Source organism: Phyllobates terribilis, unplaced genomic scaffold (assembly GCF_046119375.1).
Source record: "Phyllobates terribilis strain yellow unplaced genomic scaffold, ASM4611937v1 Scaffold_9__5_contigs__length_417890890, whole genome shotgun sequence".
Lineage (NCBI taxonomy): Eukaryota > Metazoa > Chordata > Amphibia > Anura > Dendrobatidae > Phyllobates > Phyllobates terribilis.
The window spans coordinates 210,046,343-210,066,668 of NW_027362769.1; the positions used below are offsets into that span (position 1 = coordinate 210,046,343).

At 42.3% G+C, this 20,326-nt stretch overlaps 1 protein-coding gene across 6 annotated transcripts in view; it reads left to right on the forward strand.

The window, feature by feature from the left end:
• Positions 1 to 20,326, forward strand: part of SYT17 (synaptotagmin 17) — a 99,764-nt gene that overhangs the window by 64,389 nt on the left and 15,049 nt on the right. For all 6 annotated transcript variants that reach the window (XM_073647644.1, XM_073647649.1, XM_073647643.1 and 3 more), the window contains one exon: positions 2,504 to 2,659. In XM_073647644.1, coding sequence (XP_073503745.1) covers positions 2,504 to 2,659 — 156 coding nt within the window. The remainder of the gene's footprint in view (positions 1 to 2,503; positions 2,660 to 20,326) is intronic.

Genomic DNA, 20,326 nt, shown 5'->3' on the forward strand with positions numbered 1-20,326 from the left:
TCAGTATTTGGTCAGTATTCGGTCAGTAATTTTTGGCTCCCACTCCTGAGAAAAAATACTGACCAAATACTGATAGTGGGGCCGTGGCCTAACATTACCGCTCATCAGAGTCTCCGGGTCACGCAGGGCAGCACAAGACCTGGAATGTTTGAAGAGCAGTAATGTTTTTTTTTTCACTTCAGTGTTTAATCACGTGGTGGAAAAAAAGAAAGTGCGTGTCACATCTTTGAAGTGGATCCTGTTGGAATCCATTCCAAACTAGGCATTGTCCAATCAAAGGCTGCAAAAAATACCTCAGGACAAAAACTCTTCCACAATGCCTCAAAAGCACTTCAAAACCTCTTCAGGAAAACCAAAACTGAAAAAAAAAACCTCCTCAAGAAAGGCATGTTTTTAATCAGTGATTTTTCTTGTAAGCAAAAATTGGTCCGAGTTTCATCAGTGTTTTTGATCAGTGTCATCAGAGTTTGGTCAGAGTTTTGTATGTTTTTCTTGGATAAAAAAAAAACTGATGGAGGTTTTTCAAGTTTCTCCTATCAAACAGTCCACGAAAAACAGACAAAACACAGATGGTATCTGAGTGCTGTCCATTTTTTTCACTGATCCATAATGTAGACTTGCATTGGCACGATTGATCCGAATGAAGCAAGTGTGAACAGGTGCAAGATGCTGTGACACCAGCAAATACACTATACACTATATATGAATAATAAACTGCATTACTGCCATACAGATTATAAAAATGTGTATATATATATACAGTACAGATCAAAAGTTTGGACACACCTTCTCATTTAAAGCTTTTTCTGTATTTTCATGATTATGAAAATTGTACATTCACACTGAAGGCATCAAAACTATGAATTAACACATGTGGAATTATATACTTAACAAAAAAGTGTGAAACAACTGAAAATATGTCTTATATTCTAGGTTCTTCAAAGTAGCCACCTTTTGCTTTGATGACTGCTTTGCACACTCTTGGCATTCTCTTGATGAGCTTCAAGATGTAGTCACCAGATATGGTCTTCCAACAATCTTGAAGGAGTTCCCAGAGATGCTTAGCACTTGTTGGCCCTTTTGCCTTCACTCTGCGGTCCAGCTCACCCCAAACCATCTCGATTGGGTTCAGGTCATCTGGCGTAGCACCCAATCACTCTCCTTCTTGGTTAAATAGCCCTTACACAGCCTGGAGGTGTGTTTGGGGTCATTGTCCTGTTGAAAAATAAATGATGGTCCAACTAAACGCAAACCGGATGGAATAGCATGCCGCTGCAAGATCCTGTGGTAGCCATGCTGGTTCAGTATGGCTTCAATTTTGAATAAATCCCCCACAGTGTCACCAGCAAAACGCCCCCACACCATCACACCTCCTCCTCCATGCTTCATGGTGGGAACCAGGCATGTAGAGTCCATCCGTTCACCTTTTCTGCGTCGCACAAAGACACGGTGGTTGGAACCAAAGATCGCAAATTTGGACTCATCAGACCAAAGCACAGATTTCCACTGGTCTAATGTCCATTCCTTGTGTTCTTTAGCCCAAACAAGTCTCTTTTGCTTGTTGCCTGTCCTTAGCAGTGGTTTCCCAGCAGCTATTTTACCATGAAGGCCTGCTGCACAAAGTCTCCTCTTAACAGTTGTTGTAGAGATGTGTCTGCTGCTAGAACTCTGTGTGGCATTGACCTGGTCTCTAATCTGAGCTGCTGTTAACCTGCGATTTCTGAGGCTGGTAACTCGGATAAACTTATCCTCAGAAGCAGAGGTGACTCTTGATCTTCCTTTCCTGGGGCGGTCCTCATGTGAGCCAGTTTCTTTGTAGCGCTTGATGGTTTTTGCAAGTGCACTTGGGGACACTTTCAAAGTTTTCCCAATTTTTCGGACTGACTGACCTTCATTTCTTAAAGTAATGATGGCCACTCGTTTTTCTTTACTTAGCTGCTTTTTTCTTGCCATAATACAAATTCTAACAGTCTATTCAGTAGGACTATCAGCTGTGTATCCACCAGACTTCTGCACAACACAACTGATGGTCCCAACCCCATTTATAAGGCAAGAAATCCCACTTATTAAACCTGACAGGGCACACCTGTGAAGTGAAAACCATTTCCAGTGACTACCTCTTGAAGCTCATCAAGAGAATGCCAAGAGTGTGCAAAGCAGTCATCAAAGCAAAAGGTGGCTACTTTGAAGAACCTAGAATATAAGACATATTTTTAGTTGTTTCACTCTTTTTTGTTAAGTATATAATTCCACATGTGTTAATTCATAGTTTTGATGCCTTCAGTGTGAATGTACAATTTTCATAGTCAAGAAAATACAGAAAAATCTTTAAATGAGAAGGTGTGTCCAAACTTTTTGTCTGTACTGTATACATATATATATATATATATATATATATATATATATATATATACGTTGTGTATATGTCTTTGCTTTGCAGTAGTCTGTATAGTTATTACTATATTATATAATTATGACCAGGCTATACTTTATTTTTGGACAGATCCATTTGTGAAAATCCAATTGGTTCATGGGTTGAAGTTAGCAAAAACCAAAAAGACATCCTGCATGAGAGGCACAATTGACCCTTTTTACAATGAGTCCTTCAGTTTCAAGGTTCCTCAAGAAGAGCTTGAGAATGCCAGCCTAGTATTTACAGGTAAGTGGAAGTAGTCAAATAATAAAATAATCCATAAGTCTATAACAGAGGAAAACATCCCCTGGTTTGCTTTGATGTTTACAGCTCAACTGTTTTAAAACCATGAGGCTCATTGTATACATTTTATAAAGAAAGATGTTGATTTTTTTTTCTCACAACAGCGCCACCCCTGTCCATCGACTGTATCTGGTATTGCAGCTCTGTCTCGTCAACTTTAAATCAGACCAAGCTGCTATACCAGACACATACTGGGGATAAGAGTGGAGCAGTTTCTGAAATAAATTTTTCTTTTTTTTTTGTAATCTGATGTAACCCATTTATCTGCAGAACTGTATGGAGGCTAACAGTACAGCAACGCACCACCTGCGAGGAAGCAACCGGCTAAATGCCTTTGGCTGTAGGCTACAGCCTATAACTGCTGCACAGCCCTGCAGCCATGTATACAAAGCAAAAATAATATTGCATGATCTATAGTGGAAGACCAAAACTAAGTGCTAAGTTGTCTCAGTATTGCGTAATTATCCTTATATACTAGTGATGGGGTTAAAGAGTGCCAGACAGCAGAGAGCAATTGCTTCTGGCCTTCACATGACAGATTGCAGGTTTTTGCTGCCTGCATGTGTCAATCACCAGCTAAGCCCTTAGCTATTACTGAGGCCTTTAAGCACAGAAAGTGGCACATATGTCATTACGTGCGCTGCTTATCCCATCAATTGTAAACTGTTACAGCCCATAGTACTTTTAGAATTTGAGTAAATATATATACAACGGGTGAAATAAGTATTGAACACGTCACCAATTTTCTAAGTAAATATAGTTGTAAAGGTGCTATTGACATGAAATTGTCACCAGATGTCGGTAACAACTGATCCAATCCACGCAATCAAAGAAATCAAACCATAGATGTCCATAAATTATGTGTAATAATGAGACATGACACAGGGAAAAAGTATAGAACACATGAAGAAAGAGAGGTGCAAAAAGCCATAGAAAGTCATGACACCATCTGAAATCTATCAGTAATTAAAAAGCAATCCTGCCACTTAGTGAAAAATAATATCAGCTGGTTCAACTGATGGCCAATAAAAAGGTGCCGCACAAGAAACAACTCATGATGAGTAAAACCAAAGAGCTGTCTCAAGACCTTCACAACCTTATTGTTGCAAAAATCTCTTATTACATTTTACTGGCATGCAGGGTAACCAAAAAAAAGCGATTTTGCCGTTTCAATTCCTTTTTTCATTTTGGCGTTCACCATATGGGATAAATGTTATTATATTTTACTACTTTGGACAGTTACGAATGGGGTGATACCAAATATATATATTTTTTTTAAGATTTTATTTTCATTCCTTGAAAAGGCGATAATTAGAACTTTTATCTTTTTTTTTTATTTCTTTAATTTTTTTTATTTTTTTTAGATCTTACATTGATTTTTTTTACATTTTTTTTATTAGTCCTCCTTGGGCATTTTAACTAGTGATTGCATCATGTGCAGAAACATTAAAGAAAATTTGTCCAAACCCCCTAATTTCAGCAAAACTGGCCAACGACTCTGTGTATATAGATTTGACTTTAGCCAGTTACATTTAGTTTCAAGCATTGACTGGTTTTGGCCTATTATGATGGATATAGCTTAGTACAAATAAGTCTCTACATCCGGCCTTATAATCATCACATCTTCTCTAGTCGCATGTGATATGTTATTCAGTATGCAACCGCACGTCGTCTTCCACCTGTCATCTTCGCACTCAGATCTTCATTGCTGGTAGGAAATGTTGTGACTGGCAGACAGGAATGTGTCACCATGTTCAGTTTTAGGTTAAACAAGGTGATTCACATCTAACTGATGAGTCTATTAATACAGCAGGGAGAACACAGCATGACAACCCTTACTTTTGGTTCTATGGAGGTTTCCTGAAGACCTCTTTGTATATTAGTGACTTTGCCAAAAATGACGCTGCTAGGTGAAGGTAATCATGTCAAAGATGCCCTTTAAAATGGACCGGGTCAAAATGGCCAGTTTTTGCTCTTAATTTGTTTCTACTGCTCACCTAAGTATGCAGCTTTTATTTTTAATACACCCGAGATATGGGCCTTTTTATTTAGTATTAACTTTTATGGTATGAACCTAGAGGGCGTAGTTTACAGGCTTCTCTGGGGCTTGTCTTTAGGCTGCTCTGCATAATTACTCCCCCATAATAAAGACCATAAAACTTAGCCCCAAACAACTAGGCTCATATCTTTGGAACCGTATGGAGGATTTAAATAAAACCAAAAATGGCGTACTCTGTGGAGCAGCAGGAATAATGAGACCTGACCTTTTTTGACCTAATGAAAGATCCCTTTTAATAACCGAAATATGTGTAATACAAAAGCAGTGTTGAAGCATAAACAGAGGCTGAAATACGAAAAGCTTGCCCTTTAGCCAAATATTTGTCATGTGTGTCAGAGGCCGCAGGCTCAAAACGGCTACCTCAGACAGACTTGGCGCAAGCCACCCCGTCTTGCAGACTCCAAAAGAACACCAGTCTTCACCCTTTAACACCTGTACAGGGATCTGGCTAAAAAATGGGGTCCACTGAATTGCTTCCACAGAACAGCTGTTATCCGGAGGAGCAAATCAGAGGTCAGAGAATAGTTAGGTAGTCTGAATCAGGACATCGATGTAGGGCCAAAATAGTAAAGAATGAGAATAGTCAAAAAGCAAGCCAAGGTCAAAATCAGGACCGTCCACTGGGAGAACAGCAAGGCACCAGATACACAGAGGCAGGTCAGAATATAACTGGCAGTGGACAGCAGGATCTCAGGATCTTAAATAGCTTGCATCCCCACCCAAACCACACCGCAGTTAACTCAATAATTCTCAGTATGAATGGGACTACAAGTCCCAGAGGACACAAAACTAGAATTGTTGCCTGAAGTGAGAGAGCGGCGCCGCCTGGCGACATAAGCCGATGCAGGAATACACATGTCACAATACTATAGTCCCACAGCCCACTGGTTACAGGGATGCATCAGATTAATAAAAATTGGTTTGGTGACAATATACCACTAAAATTGTGTCACTCTCTCAACTATATACGGTAGAGTGAACTAGTATCACTGTACCCCAATAATTTATAACTAGTGACATATTTAACAATAGGAAATATAGTACTGTGCAAAAGTTTTTAGGCAGGAGAAAATGTTGTTAGAATGCTTGCAAAATAGAAGTGTTAATAGTTCATTTTTTATGAATTAACAAAAAAAAAAACAAAGTGAATGAGCAAAAGAGAAATGTAAATCCAATCATTAGTGACCAACATTTGCCTACAAAACAGCATCACTTCTTCTAGGTACACTTATACACAGTTTTTGAAGGAACTTGGCAGGAGTTTGTTCCAAACATCTTGGAGAATTAACCACCGATTTTCTGTGTATGAGGTTGTGCAAATCCTTCTGTCTCTTCATATAATCCCAGACTCTGAGATCAGTGCTCTGTGGGGTCATATCATCACTTATTCTAGGTACACTAATACACAGTTTTTGAAGGACTTTAGCAGGGGTTGTTCCAAACATCTACAGAACTAACCACAGATCTTCTGTGTATGAGGCTTGTGCAAATCATTCTATCTCTTCATGTAATCCCAAGGCATACTCGATAATGTTGGCACTATATCATCACTGCAAAAACCAGAGCGTTGGCAGGGAAAACACAGTGTAAAAAAACGTGCCACATTTTTGTATGGTATGTTTTTACTTGTGTTTTTGTTTTTATATTTATTGGAATAAGTTCAATGCTGCAAAAACACTGAAAGAATTGACATTCTGCAGATATGAAAAAAAAAAATTGCTTGCTGGTACTATAAAATGCTGTGTTTTTTCCAAAGCAAAAATGCATGGTAAAAACAGTGTGTGAACAAGACCTTACAGAGTCTTTACTACTCTATGATTTTCCGAGATGGATATTTTTAGGATGCTACTGGCTTCCTGCATAACACAATGTCGAAGGCTAAGGGGTGAGATATTTGATGACAGGATCCCTGGAAAAACTCTTCAACGTTGCTCAACATTTTTTTGCATTGATGTGTTGACACTTTGTTTAGACAGATGTGTCAAATTACGAGAACTAGAAAGCTCTGAACATTGCCAAATGTTTTTTGAGCGTTTAATGGGTTTATTAACATGCAGAAATTTCAGCAGGAGAACCCATGGTGTATACACCAAACATATCCATAAACCATCCTTACACTTCGGCATAGTTTCTTCAACCTTATAAGTAAATATAATGGCTGACATATGCCTATGTCAGAAGTTTCGCCCAAGGTAAACATCAGGGGGTTAGAGAAGTCAAACATGGGGAACACAGTTGATTGTCATGATGACTTTACTCTAAGAAATGGTTGCCTGGATTGGACAATCTTATTAATCAAAGTTGAGCAGTAGGCTTGGGAATACGTATACAGTACACAGTTACCACTAGTGACTATGTGTGCGTTGGTGTCATGGGTTTCGTTTCACTTATGCCTTAACACAACTTAAGTTTCCAAAATCTGTTTTGTTATGGATCCTGAAGACCTCTTTGACTTAGGGTAGGTTCACACCACCAATTTCTCAATATTCATAAAAAAATGGACCAGTTATTCTGATCAGACTTTGATCAGAATGTCATCAGTCTTTCTTATATGTGCAGAAAAAATAAGAGTTTCTTTCTGTCACTCTGTGAAAATCAGATCGCGCCCAGATGTCATCCAAGTGCGGCCCTATTTTTTTCACCGACTCATAGACTTGCATTGCATTTGATCCGACCCCTCAAATCAAAATCGGACATGTCTCCATTTTTTCGACCAAGCAGTCCGATGAAAAAAATGGGACATGTTCACAGCCTCATTGAGTATCATAATTACACTGTGTTCCAAATTATTATGCAAATAATATTTTCTCAGATTTTCCCAAATTACCTATATGAATTGCAGTCATTGTAATTTTCCAGTCAAATAACTATTAGAGTACAATTGAAAGGTTTTTGTACAAACTGCCTATGATAACAGTATATTTTTAAAAACATAAAAAACTCATGCACTCAAAATGCATGTTCCAAATTATTATGCACAGCAGAGTTTTCAACCTTTTCATTTTAATAAAGAACAAAAAAATGGTCATTTTTGAAATTCTAAGCATTAGCAGGTTATTACAAACTGAAATCAAACAGTTTTCAACTCAAAACTTTATTCTAGGTGATCTTACATTTGCACATAGGACCGCTTGTTCGAAAGGAGCTTCTGAACTCTCTCGTCCATTGAATTTGTCAGGTTTTGGATGGTTTCTGCTTTAATTGTTTTGCATGAGGACAGAATACCCTCCCAGAGCTGTTGCTTAGATGTGAACTGCCTCCCGCCATCATAGACACTCCTTTTGATGATGCTCCAGAGGTTCTCAATGGGGTTGAGGTCAGGGGAGCATGGGTGCCACACCATAAGTTTGTCCCCTTTTATGCCCATAGCAGCCAGAGATGCAGATGTGTTATGTGCAGCATGAGACGGGGCATTATCATGCATGAAATGATCTCGATGGTCCAGATGGATGGACTGGAGGATGGCTGGTTGATGGACACCCCATGCAAACACGGCTACGGCGCTAACAAGGAGGAGGTGGAGTAATGTTTTGGGCTGGAATCATGGGGAGAGAGATTGTCGGCCCTTTTAGGATTCCTGAAGAGGTAAAGATGAACTCCATAATGTATGTTGAGTTTCTCAAACAGCACTTCCTTCCATGGTTCAAGAAGAAGAACCGTGCATTCCGCAGCAAGATCATTTTCATGCATGATAACGCCCCGTCTCATGCGGCACATAACACATCTGCATCTCTGGCTGCTATGGGCATAAAAGGGGACAAACTTATGGTGTGACCCTCATGCTCCCCTGACCTCAACCCCATTGAGAACCTCTGGAGCATCATCAAAAGGAGTGTCTATGATGGCGGGAGGCAGTTCACATCTAAGCAACAGCTCTGGGAGGGTATTCTGTCCTCATGCAAAACAATTGAAGCAGAAACCATCCAAAACCTGACAAATTCAATGGACGAGAGAGTTCAGAAGCTCCTTTCGAACAAGCGGTCCTATGTGCAAATGTAACATCACCTAGAATAAAGTTTTGAGTTGAAAACTGTTTGATTTCAGTTTGTAATAACCTGCTAATGCTTATAATTTCAAAAATGACCATTTTTTTGTTCTTTATTAAAATGAAAAGGTTGAAAACTCTGCTGTGCATAATAATTTGGAACATGCATTTTGAGTGCAGTTTGAGTTTTTTGTTTTTTTACAAATATACTGTTATCATAGGCAGTTTGTACAAAAACCTTTCAATTGTACTCTAATAGTTATTTGACTGGAAAATTACAATGACTGCAATTCATATAGGTAATTTGGGAAAATCTGAGAAAATATTATTTGCATAATAATTTGGAACACAGTGTATGTGTGCCATCCATGAAAATTACGTATAGCACTAAAGAAAAGCAGTTGTGTGCACGGGCCCTTATAATGAGTCTGAATAGCACAGCATGCCATACTATTCTGGTGCAATGAGTAGTATGAACAGATGCCAACCATACTGTTACCATACATCGCCTCTGTCATAACATTTCTATCATATCAGCCGTTACGATGGATACATTTGTGTTAATATGCTGGCTCTTTGCCTCTGGTTGTGATCATTATTTTCTTTCATTGGCTAAACTGTTTTATTTTTCTTTAAATCACAAATTTCAATGAAAAGTACTGATCATTGCTAGTGAAGGGCTGCGCGTTGGCCGGCATTACAAAATCTGCTGTTTGAAAAGCGATCACCGACTGCGTGCTTACAAAAGGGTCCTGGAATGAAAGCGGCTTTGCTGCGAGTGAAGTGCTCGGAGCCTTGGTGGCCAGCATGAGGCACTAGAATAAGAATTCACTGCTTCATATTAAGGGTTTTATTGTGTATAACCAACGGTGATTAAAGTCCCGGGTTCTGTTCCCCTTAATGCAGTTTTCTTTTCAGAATAGGAAATGCATCATGTATTTCTTGCTGTTAGCTTTTATGAATTCTGATTAAATATTTAACAGCAACCTGAGGCTTAGCTGAATTCATTATTTCTGTGTTGTAAGATGTAGCTGACCTGCTTTAGTCGATTGCCACCTGAACTCTATTGTGTTGTATTCCATTAGGATTGCACAGTATTATTATTATTTTTTACTATTATAGCGCCATTTATTCCATGGCGCTACAATATGTAAAATTAAACAAACCCATACAAACAGTTCCATGAGCTCTCTTTTATAATCGCTGCATCATGTTTGGACATGATAATGGCTATATGGCCATACAGGGTTGGACTGAGATGCCAAGGGCTCACATTGATCCTAGGGGGCTACTTTTCAGCGGCAAGCAATATTACGTGACCACTGTTCACAAATTTGCCTATGCTTGTAAATAATAATAAACTTAGTAGTTTGATAAATGAATGCTGAGATGATGCCCTTGTCTGTACATGATGCATTAAGAGTACTGTGCTAAACACTACTAATGCAAAAGTGTGAGGGGCCCACCTGGGGATTCTCCTTCTCCCCTGATGACCAGTCCGAGCTTTTGCACATGCATAATATCTTACGAACTGTAAAAGTATATCTGAACAGGATTGTCCAATTCAGAAAACCCATTTCATATAGCCAGTTGAGGAATTATTAGTGATGGAAACCTTGTTCAGTATCCACACCACTTGGTTAGGATGGAAGGAGTTACAAAGAACATTTCTTGTTGTGAGGGACCAGTTCTATCTTGCATTACACAGACAACACCTTGAATTGAATCGGCACTTTGTAATGCTTTGTCTCTCCTCTTGTGGTTCTGACAAATTTTCTCATGAAAAACAATTGATAGCTGGAGGCTCCAATAAGAGAACAGATTTTTACCAGCTTATTTTCAAGGGACCCTTTTAATAAGTTGAGTTTGTCCAAAATGGAGAACCCCTTTTAAATTAGAAACTGCTCCAAAAATACTTCTACCCCATTATCAAGGTAAATAACTAGATTATTATTAGCAAGAGACAAAGTGCAAACAGTTATTAAAAGTCTGAGATTAGATACCATCATATCTAATGTATGTCAATGTGGTTCCATTGCCGAGCTCCAAAAATGCAACAGTGATACTGTTGTCGTTGTCACCAAAAATCCACAAGTTGTGTGTGACTTTACCATTATTGACCACAATGTAAATTGTGTTCAACTATGAGAGTAGCCTGTGATCTTGCCAGATTAGGGATTTTTTTTTTTTTGCAAACTGTAAAATAGTTACATGGCAGCAAGTAGTATATAAATTGTGCACACTTTTTTGGTCTCGCAACTTGCCTGAGTCTAGATGTCCTATTACCAAAGTCTCCTCTTGGCCCTGACCTCATTGTATGTCCTGAGCTAGTGTTAAGTAATGTACCCAAACCCCTTTTTAAATAGTTGGAACATCACATAAAATGATTCAAAAATGTACAATACTTTTAACCCTCTTCCTGCAATTGAATAAAACGTGTGCAATTGGTATACATGACTTGGAGTCAACTGTAAAATGATGGCCAAAAAGGGTCCCATACAAAGTGTGTGAGAACCACAGGTCAGAATGCCTAGAAAAGGGACAAAAAGGTGAGTTGTGGAGATGAAAAATGCCCTGTAACCAGCCCACAATGTGCGATCCTCATCCTCAACTCCACTTAGACATAAATGTCTTTCAAGTTGTCCCAACTTATCCAATTCATAAATATACTTCCAAAAATATATTGAATAATATTGACACACTTTATACTTATTATTGTTAGGAAAGCTACATGTCTATAGGGCTGTGGTCACACAATGTGTTCCCAATTGCAACAATTTTCCAAAAATGCAGCAAATTCTCCATATTTACCGTATTATTGGAAAATTGTGGCAAAAAAACAAATTGTGTGAACATGGCATAAAATAGATGCTCGCTTTGGTTCACAGTTTTATTTAGATGGAGGATACCATTGAAATGGGTTCTAAATGGGGTAATTATAGGAAATCCTATACACTCAAGCCATGGACAGATATGTCGCAGTTAACCGTCACATCCCATTTATCTCAAGCCATATTAATGTGTAAGAAGGTATCCACCTCCAGAGAAGGCTTCACAGCATGGTATCTATCACGGCTTCATTATACAGAGGTCTCAGCACTGGTCACATTGTGCGGAGAGACATAAGTGGAGCTGAGTGATGAAACTAGTAACTATATATAGTGAGTACGTGCACCCACCTTATCAGGAGGCGAGCGGTGCAGTGACAGGTCAGTTATCTATGGGGGACTCACTGATTTTCTGGTTAATAGTATTTCAGCTACAGGAAAATCTTTTTTCTTCAAATTCCCCAGCACTTTACGAAACTGATGTTATAGTGATTCCTATCCACGGAGGTTTGTAAGAGGGGTTTCCCTGTGTGACAGATATTGCAGTTAAATAATTGCCGATATTAACTAGTGGTGCAGCCAAAGCGGTCCTTACAAAGGGTTGTGACGCGCCCCCAGGGCCGTGGGGTACTCGGCAGCCGGGCCTCTGGCTGCCGGGGTATATCACAGTAGCTGGCCCGGTCCGTGGTCCAGGGAGGTCACCCAAAAGGGGAATAGTTATAGGGGATTTAAGTGTTCGTGACGCCACCCGTGGATTGCGGCTAGAGGGTCCTCTGGAGCTGGTGTTACGGCAGCAGGGATGGTGTGGCTCTCCACAGGTAGAGCTAGCTCCAGGGCAGTGTAGGTAAATGGTGGTTGCGCTGGGAGTTGTAGTGCAGGGAGGGAATGATGGCACGGACGAAATAATTGGACAGAGGCGGTGCAGTGCAGTCATCCGTGTCTTTACTCACAGTTCTTTAGTTCGACAGGGTGCACTGTCAGCTTACAGCCTCCCACGTCGCGCTGCGTTCACCAGGCAGGGGTTCAGCTCTTCCTCAGGGGATTTAGGAATGCCTGACAGAACCCCACTTTCTCGTGTTCCTCTCTAGACCGACTTCACACTGGGTCTTTCTTCCTCCTGCCCTGCACTGCCCACTCTCAATCCTGCTCGGGTGCTCTGAAGTCCTTCCTGTACGTCGGATCCCGGACCTGCTTGACCCTCCTGGGGATTAGAATGCGGCTTACGATCACTCTGTCTTCTGACAGATTCGGGGCGTACGGGTGCCGTCCTGCACTCGCCGTACCCCCTAGGATCCCTTTTGACAGAACGGAGCCTTCTCCCTGCTCCCCTCCTGGGCCTCCAGACTTGGCCCTACTTGTGGAGCAGAGCTCCTAATGAGACTCTGCCCCCGGACTGTTCTTCTGAACTGTCCTGAGCTGTTCTTCTGAACTGCTCTCCTCACTACTCATCTGCTGAACTGTTCTGCCACCCTAAGATGGCTTCCCTATTTTACACTCCTACCAAAGTGCTCCCCCTAACTACTTCCTCCACCCACACCCACTACTGGTTCCCCCTACCTTTGGGTTCCTCCCACTCCAGCCAGGGTCTGGGCTCAGCAGAAACATACATTGCGTCTTGCCCCTCCTGCCGACCTGGAGTAGTGTAGTGTTGGATGCAGGTGTTTGGGGTTCCGGGCAGCACTCCCTCCTTACCTGAGAGAAGGAGACACCACACCTCTGAGTGAGGTGCAGTACCTCTGTGGCGACTGAACCCTCAGGGGCGCCACAGTTGTCCACTACAAGGATATTAAAGACCTATCTGCAGGATAGACTGTCCTGTGAGACTGTCTAGTTTGGGTCATGAGATTTGCGAAGAATCCATGCATCACAGTCCGTGCTCGGTCCACGTCACATGGATGTCTGAATGCGGCATTAGCCAAAACACGCAATACATAGCCAAAGATACGATTCTAAAAACAGCCTAAAGGATTTCCATTTTATAATCTAGGAAATTATGCAGCAGCACCATCACTTCTGTGAGTTATTTCCGCACCCACTATCATTTGTAGATATATCTGGGAGACAAAAAAGTGAGAATAGTTACATTTACTGAATACTCCATCATGATATTGCATCGAACCTATCTGGTTCTCATTAGGATCCATCACTTTTACCCAGGGTCTTCACTACTTTGCTTTCATGGATCTTGGCACTCACTTGTACATGTAGTGATAGTGTCCTAAGGTCTTAGCTTTCTGGTCTCAAATGTTACAGCTTAACATCCAGGTCTTTGTTCCATTTATGATATTCCCATTTGTTCTCATACTCTCTGATAATCCTATGTGCTTCTCTCTTCAAGCTTTCTCAGCATACTATATGTATACACATGTTGCTTTCCAATGGAAGTCCCCTCTTTGCTGTATGGACATGATGAAATCTAGAATAAATCAGACTTTGACATCTGAAAAGATTCATGCCCACTAGATTGAGACTATAGACCCATTCCTGAAAACTTGATGGCCCTGGGTTGACTACATTGACATCCCACCAGGTATTTGCACTTCTTTGACTCCTTTATTTGGGTTCTTCAAGCCTTAATGCTCTTCCCTACCCTTGGAGCAGTCTTCCTCTGGGCAACCCTTTTCCAGGTCATAACTCAATTATTATAACTCTATTTTGTCATAAGATGGAAAGTAGGTGCACCATCAGCAAAAAATTGTAGGGTGCCAAGCCCAATCCTCCAAGTATATACAAAAAAAATTGAGGCAGCACTCCAATAAAGTAAGGTTAGAAATAAAGTGACTTTTTAATGGCCCATAATGGTGACGTCTCGATGCACATGAGGACCTTTCTCAAGGAAGGTCTTCATTTGGACTGAAACTTTGCCATTATGAGCCAATAAAAAGGCACTTTATTTCTAATCTTACTTTATAACAGTTCTGCCTCCATTTTCTTATGTATTCTGTGATACATATATTTATTTTCATGATTCAAGCATAATGATTTTCCCATATTCACTGCTCATCCCCCACATATTTGCGTACTTTAACTGTTTTCAAAATCAAAACTTTTTGTGACAAAAATAAAGATGATCAATACATACATAAAGGATCGCCGGGACTTTCAAATGTTCTTCCCCCATTGACAGCTCCGTAAATGGCCCTGCATACATTTCTAAGGAAAATAGCAGTTACATTTGGCACAATGGAGTAGACCTACTGCGAGGAGGAAACTGCCAGTCATACGATAAACTAAGACTTGATCATCGTCAACGCTCAATGACATCTTCTGTGATGCAGATAGCTGAGCAACAGACTAAGGTTATCCGCTCTGCCCTTAATTTATATATTGTTCAATATTACAAGCAACAATCAAAGCCATTTCAGTGTTGGCGACAATTGTTCTCCCAAATTCTGCCAGCTGCCCATGAGGGTTGTCATTGGACGCTCTCCACAAAATGAATCAAAAATATTAATTTCTGGCTTCTATTGTGTTTCTTTGAAATGCTCCTGGCTCTTACAAACCAAGGACAAATGTCTGGCATGGAAATTCTGAGGCTTTACATGAATAATTGCTCCGTGTTTTAATTTACAGATGAGGTAAAATATCAGCTTGTGTATCCCCCCCAGATTACTCATCTGCTGGGGCACTTCATAATTCAATTACATAGGCTCTTAAGAGCTTGTAATGCAAAGTGACAGATTGGCCTGCCATGCACACACTGTGCGTCTGACTGTGAGTGTAGCAGTGTTATTATGTTTATATGGAGCTACGTTACCCTTGATAAGTAGAGGGGAGGGTCCGAATAGGGCCCCTTTGCATGAACAGTATATTATGGCCCCCTGTAGTCCACTAGCTATTTACAATGCACCTCTTTATGTGCGTGACAAATGCTGGAGGTAAAAGTGGCCCCCTTACCTCTTAGGCCCCTGTGCAGCGGCACATACTGCCCCAAGGGTATGTCCACCCCTGCCCCAGATCTGCTCTATGCTATGAAACTATGAAATCCATGAGCAATTTTACATGTACAGTGTCTTACAAAAGTATTCGTACCCCATGAAGTTTTCCACATATTTTTCATGTTACACACACAAACTTAAATTTATTTTATTGGGATTTTATGTAATATAAATAGTATTTGTGAAGTGTAAAGGAAATGATAAATGTTTTTCTAAATATTTAAAAAAAAATGTAAATTTCAATTTGAAAATTGTGACCTGTAGTCAGAAACCCCTAAATAAAATCTTGAGTGACCAATTGCCTCCAGAAGTCACATAAATTGAGTCCATCTGGGTGTCATTTATTCTCAGTATAACTACAGCTGATCTGTGAACGCCACCGCTGAAGTTTGTTTGAGATCATTAGGGATCAAACAGCATCATGAAAACCAAGGAACACAACAGACAGGTCAGGGATAAGGTTGTGTAGAATTGTATAGCAGGGTTAAGTTCTAAAAAAAATAGACCAAGCTCTGAATATCTCATGGAGCACTGCTCAATCCATCATCCAAAAATGGAAGGAGTATGGCACAACTGCAAACATACCAAGACATGGCCATCCACATCACCTGGCATCTAACGAAAGCACTAATTAGAGAAGCAGCCAAGAGGCCCATGTTCACTCTGGAGGAACTGCAGAGATCCACAGCTCAGGTGGGAGAATCTATCCACAGGACAACTATTAGTCGTATACTCCACAAATGTGGACTTTATAGAAGAGGCAAGAAGAAAGCCAATTTTGAAAGCAATCCATAAGAGGTCCCAATTGCAGTTTGCAAAAAGCCAAGTTGGAAACACAGAATGTGGAAGAAGGTGCTTTGGTCAAATGAGACCAAGGTAGAACTTTTCGTGCTAAATGTAAGACACTATACATCACTCTGAAAACACCAACCTCACCGTCAAACATGGTGGTGGCAGCATAATGCTGTAGAGGTGCTTTTCTTCACCAGAGACAGGGAAGCTGGTCAGAGTTGATGGGAAGATGGATGTAGTTAAATACAGAGCAATCCTGGAGGAAAGCCTGTTAGAGGCTGGAAAAGACTTGTGAGTGGGGCATAGGTTAACCTTCCAGAAGGGAAATGACTAGTGATGAGCAAGCATACTCGCAAGTACTCGGTACTTGCCCGAGCATCTCAGTACCCGAGATGCTGGGAGCTCTCCGAGTACTTGCGAGATGCTCGGGCGGATGCTCGGGTCCCGTCCCTACATGTTTGTCACTCTTTAGAGCACCAATCAACATGCAGGGATTGCCTGCCACTCACTGTAATGCCGCAGCCATGATGGTTGTGGCATTACAGTGATTGGCTGGCTGCACATCGTCATCAGGTCTATATAGCTGTGCTCGTCAGTCTACTCCGCAATCAGGCAGTGTAGGGAGAGGTGCTGCTGAGCTAGGGAGAGATTTGATTGTGTATTAGGTAGTGTAGGGAGAAAACCAGTACATTACACATATCCATCTTAACAAACAGTCCTTCTGAGGACTAATCCGTCTGCAGAGATATCAGGCAGGCAGTGTATATAGGCAGGCAGGCAGTGTATATAGCAGACTGCAGAGCATATAGCACAAGAGGCTCCATTCCAATTCTGCCTTCTGCTGCTGTTAGATATTTCTATACAAAGGCCCAGGTCTCAGGGGCCAGGAATAATTTTTTTTGGATCTTAATCCTCATTATTTGCTTAAAAAGCAATCCAGAGAACAACCTTTTTCTGCGCCATTTGCTTGTTGGCACTGCAGAATACAGCCAGGTCCTTTCCATATTACAGCGCTAAAAATCCAGCTATTTAAAACTGTGGTTTGTCCATCACACGGATCACATATAATTGCGCTGAAAATACTGCCATTTCTGGCCTCCATTCAAAATTTTTTCAGTGTGTCAGCAAAGTTTTTGACACCGGTTTGCTGTTCAAAATAGTTACCTACACGCCAGGTATTTAAAACTCTGGTTTGTCGGTCACACGGATCAATATATAATTGCGCTGAAAATACTGCCATTTCTGGCCTCCATTCAAATTTTTTTCAGTGTGTCAGCAAAGTTTTTGACACCGGTTTGCTGTTCACAATAGTTACCTACAGGCCAGGTATTTAAAACTGTGGTTTGTCTCTCACTCGGAACACATATACGTTTTCTGAAAATTCTGCCATTTCTGGCCTCCATTCTAATTTTTTTCAGTGTGTCAGCAACGTTTTTGACACCAGTTTGCTGTTCAAAATAGTTACAGGCCAGGTATTTAAAACTGTGCTTTCTCCATCACACGGATTACATATAACTTTGCTCCAAATTCAGCCATTTATAGTGAGCATGGAAAATATTGTCCTCCATTTAAAATGGGCAAGGCGCGTGGCAAGGGACGGGGAACTGGACGTGATGGAGATGGTGATCGTGCATGCAGAGGCCGAGGCCGTGAGCAAGCTGAAATTGTGCCACAACAAACACCCACATCTTCTTGCCCGACCTTCCTGTCCCAATTCCTAGGGGACCGCAGCACACCACTATTGAACCCAGAGCAGTGTCAAAAGGTTGTTGGTTGGATAGCGGATAATGCTTCCAGTCACTTTGCCACCACCACCACCACCACCCTGTGTTTCCACACTGTCAAGTCTCAGTAGCCGTGAGTCTGGACTGCATATTCCTCACCCTGATTCTCCTTCCTCCCACCATGCCGAGTGCCCGGAGACAACTGATCCCACACTTGGACACTCCGAAGAGCTGTTCACTTTTCCATTTATAGATTTGGGCCTCTCGCCCGGTCTACTTGAAGTGGGGCAAGAGGAGATTGCATGTAGCGATGCCCAAATATTTGAGCAGCCACGGTCACACGAAGGCGACGGTGGGAAAGTGTCACAAGAGGTGGACGATGAGACACAATTGCCAGAAAGTCAGGAGGAGGACCAGGGTGCGGATGTGGAAGACGAGGTGGTGGATGATGTAGTAACTGACCCAACCTGGCAGGAGGACATGCAGAGCGAGGACAGGAGCTCACAAGCGGAGGGAGGCAGAGCACCCCAACAGGCAGGAAGAAGCAGTGTGGTGGCCGCAGACACAAGGCAGGCAACCGTTCCCAGTAACACCAACACAAAGGAAGTTGCCAGTACAACTGTTAGGTATTCCCGAGTCTGGTTGTTTTCTAAAGACTCTGTCGATAACCCCAAAAAGGCCATTTGCACCACCTGCCAGGCCAGCATCAGCAGGGGTGGCAAAACTACAAGCCTGACCACCACCAGTATGATCAGGCACATGGCAGCAAAGCACCCGACTTTGTGGGCCGAACCCCAGGGTCTAGGAACAGTGTCTGCGGGTGGCACCACTGCTTCTTCCTCTGTTGTGCATGCAAGCCAATCCCCTGTCCATGGTGCATGCGAACATGCCTCCTGCCCTGCACCTGTCGTTTCACACTCTCAAGTAGCTGCATCAGGAAGCACGTACACGTCCTTGTCCCAGCACAGCGTTCAGGTGTCCATACCCCAGTACTTGGAACACAAGCGCAAATGCGCAGCCAACGCCCCACAGGCCACACTACTAAATTCCCACATTTCACAATTGCTTGCGCTTGAAATGTTGCCTTTTAGGCTCGTGGAGACGGAAGCTTTCCGCAGCCTGATGGTGGCGGCTGTCTCTCGGTACTCGGTCCCCAGCCGCCACTATTTCTTCTGGTGTGCCGCCTCCGCATTACACAAGCACGTGTCCCAAAACATTAGCCATACCCTCAACAACGCAGTTACCAGGAAAGTCTACCTAATCACGGACACGTGGACAAGTGCTTGTGGGCAGGGACGGTACATCTCGCTGACGGCACACTGGGTAACATAGTGGAAGCCGGGACCCAGTTGGACCTTGGGATGGAACACGTCTTCCCGACGCCAAGGATTGCTGGCCCTAGGTCAATCAAGGTTGCCCCCACAGTCTACAGCTCCTGTACCTCATCCTCCTCAGCCTCCTCCTCCTCTTCAGCCTCCATCTCCGAAATGACCACATCAGTCACAAGCTGGAAGCACTGCAGCACTGCTTCGGCCAAGCGGCAGCAGGCTGTATTGAAGCTAATATGCTTAGGTGACAAACCGCACAATGCTGAAGAGTTGTGGACAGTTCTTAAAGAGCAGGCAGATCTGTGGCTCACACCGCTGAACCTACAGCCAGGCATGGTCGTGTGTGACAATGGCCGGAACCTGGTGGCGGCTCTGTGGCGAGGCGAGCTCACACACATACCATGCCTGGCCCATGTGCTTAACCTCGTGGTTCAGCGATTTCTCAAATCCTACCAGGAGCTGCCGGATCTGCTTGTTAAAGTATGCCGCCTGTGTGCCCATTTTAGAAAGTCACCTACAGCTTCCGCCGCCCTTGCCGTGTTTCAGCAGCGTTTGCAGCTTGCGGCTCACAGACTGGTGTGTGATGTCCCCACGCGTTGGAACTCTACACTGCAGATGTTGGGAAGGATTTGTGAGCAGAAGAGGGCAGTTGTTGAGTACCAGAATCAAACAAGGCCGTCAGTATTCAGTTCAGACTCCACATATAGGACCTCAGGAGTGGACATGGATGTCAGACTTATGTACCATCCTCTAAAACTTTGAGGACTCCACCAAGATGATGAGCTGCGATGACGCCATAATTAGCGTCATCATCCCGCTTCTCTGTGTTCTGAAACGCTCTCTGATCACAATCAAAGAGGATGCATTGCAGGCGGAGCATGATGAGATGGAGCAAAGAGCCATGCAGGGTGATTACTCACAGCCCAGCCTCATCTCATCCCAACGTGGATTGGGTG